Raw genomic sequence first — 6,668 nt, forward strand, 5'->3', positions numbered from 1 at the left:
CAGACATGTCAACAACAAGCACGTTGCATTAACTAATACTTTTTCAATCATTGCCTCACTCGCCTCCGAGATGTTGGGCACAACGATTGCTCGCCAAGGAGTTACATGTGAGACTGGGACCCATCAAAATGTCTCATTGCTGTTCTAAGAGAGAGAGAGAAAAAAAAAAAGGTGCTTGTCATCAGAGGTATGTGGCAACTCTGACCCAGACTCCGACAGTGACGATAGTTCTTTATCAGTAAAATACAGGAACGTGTACTAAGTGTTATTAATTTCACGATCTTAACTACTTATGAATAAGGCTAAATAACATTTTATTTTATGCGGTTAGGACTATCATTTCAATATGAGATATTGGGATCTATTTTTTTTTAACAAGGAATATGGGTGCTCTTAGGCAACCCATCTGTCTTTATTCCAAAGTCAGCGAGTGGCAACACTGTTACCTAGTTGGAGCGAAGATTTCGAAGTGAGTGTACACGCCGACGGTCGCTCTGCCTTTTTAAAACGTTCAATTTACAATGGCAGACGAAGCAGGTTGGTACAGCTAAAAGCCACACATATTTGCAACACATAACACCACAGCATATAACTGCAAACACACACACACACACTCACACTCACACTCACACTTACAGTCATGCTCATACTCATACACTCACACTCACACTCACACTTACACTCACACTCACATACTTACACTCACACTCACACACTTACACTCACACACACTCACACGCTTACACTCACACACTTACACTCACACACTTACACTCACACACTTACACTCACACACTTACACACACACACACACACACACACACACACACACACACACACACACACACACACACACACACACACACACACACACACACACACACACACTCACACACACACTCACACACACACACACACTCACTCACTCACACACACACACACACACACACACACACTCACACTCACACTCACACTCACACTCACACACACACACACACACACACACACACACACACACTGTAATGAAGTTGGTCGTGTAGGTGATCAATAAACACGATCAACAGTTAATTCATTGTTGAAAGTATCTGTGGCAGTGTGTCCCGTGGCGACAGTGGGGCTTAAAAAGGGGCGGTTCAGCTGGCCTTGTGTACGCCTAGACCAGTGGATTCATACTCCAGGGTCAAATAACAACTCTTGTTTGCCATTTCCTTAGAGAAATTATAAATATCTGTAAGTGTTTATAAAGCTAATGTATTTTTTTTTTACTTTGGTATTGAGGTCAATTACACATGTGTCGAGGCCCGTCATACCGTGTGTGTGTGTGGGGGGGGGGTGCGTGCGTGTGTGTGGGTGGGTGTGGGTATGGGTGTGGGTGTGGGTGTGGGTGTGGGTGTGGGTGTGTGTGTGTGTGTGTGTGTGTGTGTGTGTGTGTGTGTGTGTGTGTGTGTGTGTGTGTGTGTGTAGACACAGACACTCTCTCTCTCACACACACACACTCTCTCTCTCTCTCTCTCTCTCTCTCTCTCTCTCTCTCTCTCTCTCTCTCTCTCTCTCTCTCTCTCTCTCTCTCTCTCTCTCTGTAGGAGACCGATTAGCGGTAGAGTGCAGACAAGTCGTGTCTGTCACGATGTAGAAATCTTGGGTAGTGGATAGGTGTAACAGACTTCTCGGTAACTTGTTGTAGTTTATTCTTGAGAGAGAGTATCGTACAACTGACGGACAGAGGTCTGGTCCGGTCAGCGTGCCGTAGGCTGTCTGTCTGTCGCTCAACAAACAACAAAGTTAAAAGAAAAGACCCGTTACCGGGGGGGAAAGAAGGCGGGAGAGGGGAAGGATAAAGGGGGGGATCGAAAAGATGATTTAGTAAGAGAAAAAAGAGTCGGGGCTTAACCCAACATGCGGGGTAAAAGTTGGGGGGCATAGCTGACCGGGAGGTAGAAAGGAGGATAAAGGCTGGAGAGGGAGGCCCCGCGCCATCTGTGCGCGCGTGGCCCTGACATGGCGGGATTCGCCTGGCATGAGCGAACTCATGGGTCGGCGAGTCCACATGCCCGGGCTGCGGCGCGCACTCGGCTAACGGGAGGTTGGGAGCGGAGAGGGCGGCCTGCCAGGCGCCATCGGGGCCCCACCGTGCACGGACTTCTCGCCCATGGCAACGGTGGCGCCCTCGGCTAACCGGGAGACTGCGAGGGTGAAATACGAGTGAGATCGCTAATCAGAGGCTATCTCCCACGCCCGCGTCGAGCAGAGATTTCTCTCTGTCGGCGGCAGGACTTCCAGGGAGACGTGCTCTGGCGATCTCACCACGCCTGGATTAGCAACACTGGCCATGACATCTCCTCCCCCACTCGCGCGTTGCCACTCCTTACAGCAAAGGAGCCACGGTCATGGCAGGGTGCAGGCGGCAGATGTCACGTGTCGGAAATCCGAAACCAGTGAGATTGAGGTAAGGATTAGGATGAGGGACGCTTACGCTATGGAAGGATGATGAGATGGGGCGTGGGCGAGGTTGAGGTTACGCACGGAAGAGAGAGAGAGGGGGGGGAAGGGAGTTAAAAACGGGATAGGGCTCTCTTAAGAGGGGTTATTTTAATTAGGAGATTAAAAGGGGGAGTTTTGGAGAAAACATCCACCATAAAAAGTACTTATAAACTAGGGGAATTAAAACATGAATGGTAAAAAACTAAAAAGACGTAAAAAACTTAATAAAATGTAACACAAGAACACAAGTAAAATTGAAAGCTTAAAAAAGGATAGGCAGCAAATTTACGCTGCTCGACATCCGCGCTCGCGAGACCCGGCAACAATCACGCCGGAGCGTGATTGGCCGAGCTGTGGGGAGCGCGGGTGCCGAGTTTATAGTAAAAAGCGCCGAAGCTTTTTTAACTTAAGTTTTATAAAAGTATAAGAATTAAAAATACGAACGAAACAAGGGAGGAGGATGGGTGAAAGACGTGAAGGAAGTATGAGAAGCACACAAAGGAAAAGATGATGCTGCCAAGCCAGGAACTGGCCCCTGTTCATCGCCTCGGTCTGGCGAGAAGACATCGCGGCCAGGGCCGCCCTTCTTCTCCTGAAGAAGGCATGGTCTACCCAGACGGGCAACCAAAACGCGAGGTTTGTAGTTGTTGTTTACATAGCCTCCTGCGCCAGGGAGAGGCACAGAAGCATTTCTCGTGATCGTGAGGTGATCGTGGGGACGACACAACTCGTCCCCAGCCCATAGTACAGATCCATGTGGGTGCTTTATTCTGATTGATCTGTAGCTTGTGTGCATTTGTATGTAATGTGGGTCTGAGTGCGTGTGTGTGTGAGAGGAGGGTGTGTAAGGGCTTTGAACAGGTGCAGTTTGGCGTGGGAGGCAGCTCATCTAATTGTCAGCACGCCATTTAAAGTAGGTCAAGCTGACGCTGACCCACTTTTCGTGGCGTTTGCTGCTCCCGGAACCGAGGCCGCGGACGAGTCCGAGCCCCGTCCCCCTCGAGGTCCGGGAGGGACTCCTGAGAGAGGGAGACGTGGAATTCTCGGGAATCGGCGGACCAATTCCCGATGTTTCCTAGTCCCCCGAGGTTCCCCCCAACGGGGAGAACAGCTAGCGAGGTAGCCCCCGCTTCGACCTCAGGGAGGTCGATTTGGAGGCCATCCTCGCTATCGGAGTCCCCCAGAATGGTGTTGTCATGGTGACCACGAGGGGGTGCGGTGGTCGCCGGGGGCAGTGGGTCTTTCTTGTCTTTCTTCTTGTGCGTGTTTAGTGGTGATGGTAGTTTGCGTTTGTGTTCGTTTGTGTTTTTTGTAGTATTTGGTTGTGAGCTTAGTTTTGGTTGGCGTTGTGGTTGTGGTTGTGGGAGTAGGTGTGTGCGGGAGGTAGAGGGCTGTGGTTGTGTGGTGGTCGCCGGTCTATCCTCGGTGTTTGTATTTGTTTGTGTGTGATATTCAGCTATGTATAGGTCTTCATCTTCAAAGATTTCCCTGGGAATCACAATGTTAGGGAGGTTGTTTCTTTGTAGGAGTACAGGGACAATGTCTGCGAATCTTTGTGCTTTGTATTTGGCAGCTATCAAAGCTACGTGTAGTATAGTTTGTATTTTAGTGTTAATGTCAGGTGTGAGAGTGTTGGTTTGGGGGAACTGAGGTGGGGGAGGCATTGTGGTTCTCGGGGGAATCGTGGGAGGTCTTGTGGTGATGGGTGTAGATGTCTGTAGGGGTTGTTGAACTGTTGAGGCGTATGTTGGGTTGGTGTTTTGTTTAAGTGCTTGTCTTTTCGTCTTCAGTATCTCTTTCCGTGTAGGGCAAGACCCGCTGACGGCGGCGTGCTGCCCCTCACAGTTGCAACATTTGGTGGGCTTGTTGCAAGTGGCGAAGAAGTGCCCAACTTCGCCACAACGACTGCACCTTTGTTCGTGTGTACATGTGTGTTTTTTGTGATTGTATCTGTAGCACTTCAGGCATTGATCAATCTGAATGAAGCACTCAGGTTCTATGTTATAGGTGGGGACGGATGTGTTAAACATCACGATCCCACGAGAAATGAGTTTCTGTGCCTCTTCAGGCGATGAGCATCGGATCTTGACGATCCGAGATTCAGGAGGTTTGTAAATGTCGACTACAGTGACATCGTTTTTGGCTGTAATTTCTGCCTGAATGGCCTCACACGATCGTGGCGGGATTGTTTTGTCGATCTTTTTTGCCACGACCGTGCATTTTGCCTTGGTTTCAGGGGAAGGAGTGGGTTTAAAGCCCTTAGCAGCGAGTTTTCTTTGGCCAGATGAGGAGAGGAAGGGGGTCATTTGTTCTGGTTTGGCTACAACAACTTTAAAACCGTTGTGAACTTTAAAGCAGTGCGTGACGGCAACCTCTGTGATTTCAAAGATTTTCTGGAGAGCCACCTCACAGGAGATGGGCTCCCCAGAGTATGTTAATTTGATCATGTGACCCATGATCGCATAGCGTAAGGGTGATGGTGATGGGAAATTGGGGGAAGGCTAGCAAAGCTAATATGACAGGAACGTGGAACGGCGGAAAGTGGTTTCAAAAAAGGGAGGCACACTGAGCAATTAACAGTCTTTGTGTGTTAGGGCCGGTCGGGGTTGAACCCTGCCGAACGGGCGTGAACCCTTATATGTTCGGCCGGCACCTCGCAGTAAAACTGTCAATTGCCACAGTGCTTCGTGTTTTAATTGTAAGCACTCTGACCTACAATTAAAACACTAGCTCCAACGTGAGGTAAGCGTGATAACACCCAAAGTTATACACACAAGGCCAAGGTCGTCTTTTGCGTGGGGTGTCAAACGATCTCTTTACAAAGAGACCCGCACAAAAACCTTGGGACCTAGTGGTCCTGAGAGCCCCTTGTCTGTCGCTCGCAAGCGACCTTCCTTTATACAGATTGAACTAGGAATTCACAAGGGTTGCGATATAGTAGGAAGTGGTGAGGAAAGGAAGTGATCGTGTAAACGGGGCGACGTCACAAGTCCAAGGCCCGTGAATGTCGTATCCGCTGTCGTGTTGAGCAAAGGTTTGGTTATGTAGAGATTAATAGTGTTATGTGTATGGCAATAGTAGAACAAGGGAAGGGGTCTGCTGCGAGAGGTCCCAAGGGGGTCCTTTAGCTATAGGATTATGTGCGGCACTTGAGGTCCATTAGAGAACCTACTTGGGGGTAGGCTCACACACACACACATTTATGCATCTGTATGTATAAACATGCATATATTCATATTTATATATTGATATGCAAATATATATATATATATATATATATATATATATACACACACACGTGTGTGTGTCTGTGTGTTTGTGTTTGATTGTGTGTATACATATATATATATATATATATATATATATATATATATACGTGTGTGTATGTATGCATATATATATATATATATATATATATATATATATATATACACATATATATACCATATGTGTTTGTGTGTGTGTGCGCATAAATGTATATGTACATATATATATGCATATATATATATATATATATATATATATATATATATATGCATATGTATATGTACATATATATGTATATATAAATGAATACATACATGTGTGTATATATATGTATATGTATATATACATTTGTACATGTATATATTCATATGTATATATATATCTATGTATGCATATATGTATATGCATATATATATTCAGATTTGCATATATATACACATATGCATATACATATGCATGCATAAAAATATATATATACATTTATATACATACATATGTACGTATATATGCATATGTATATACATATATATACATATACATATATATACATCTATATGTACGTATATATGCATATATATATACATATATATACACATATATATACATGTATGTGTTTACATATATATTTATATGTACATATATATATATGCATACGTATATATGAACGTATATGTATATATATATATATATATATATATATATATGTGTATGTGTATATATATGTACTTATGTACATATATTTATATATATATGTATTTATATATTTATATTTATGTATGCATGTATGTATATGCATATATATATATGCATATATATACATATATACATATATATCAAATAATCATATACATATATGCACATATGCATATATATATATATATATATACATATGCATATACATATATTCATACATAGATATA

At 44.6% G+C, this 6,668-nt stretch overlaps 1 protein-coding gene across 1 annotated transcript in view; it reads left to right on the forward strand.

Moving 5' to 3' along the window:
* The first annotated feature begins 407 nt into the window (after positions 1-407).
* LOC125042469 overlaps positions 408-6,668 on the forward strand; it is an 8,156-nt gene continuing 1,895 nt past the window's right edge. The window contains exon 1 of the mRNA XM_047638107.1: positions 408-537. Within this exon, the coding sequence (XP_047494063.1) occupies positions 522-537 (16 nt within the window). The 5' untranslated portion in view covers positions 408-521. The remainder of the gene's footprint in view (positions 538-6,668) is intronic.

This window comes from Penaeus chinensis, chromosome 32 (genome assembly GCF_019202785.1).
Source record: "Penaeus chinensis breed Huanghai No. 1 chromosome 32, ASM1920278v2, whole genome shotgun sequence".
Taxonomy (NCBI): domain Eukaryota; kingdom Metazoa; phylum Arthropoda; class Malacostraca; order Decapoda; family Penaeidae; genus Penaeus; species Penaeus chinensis.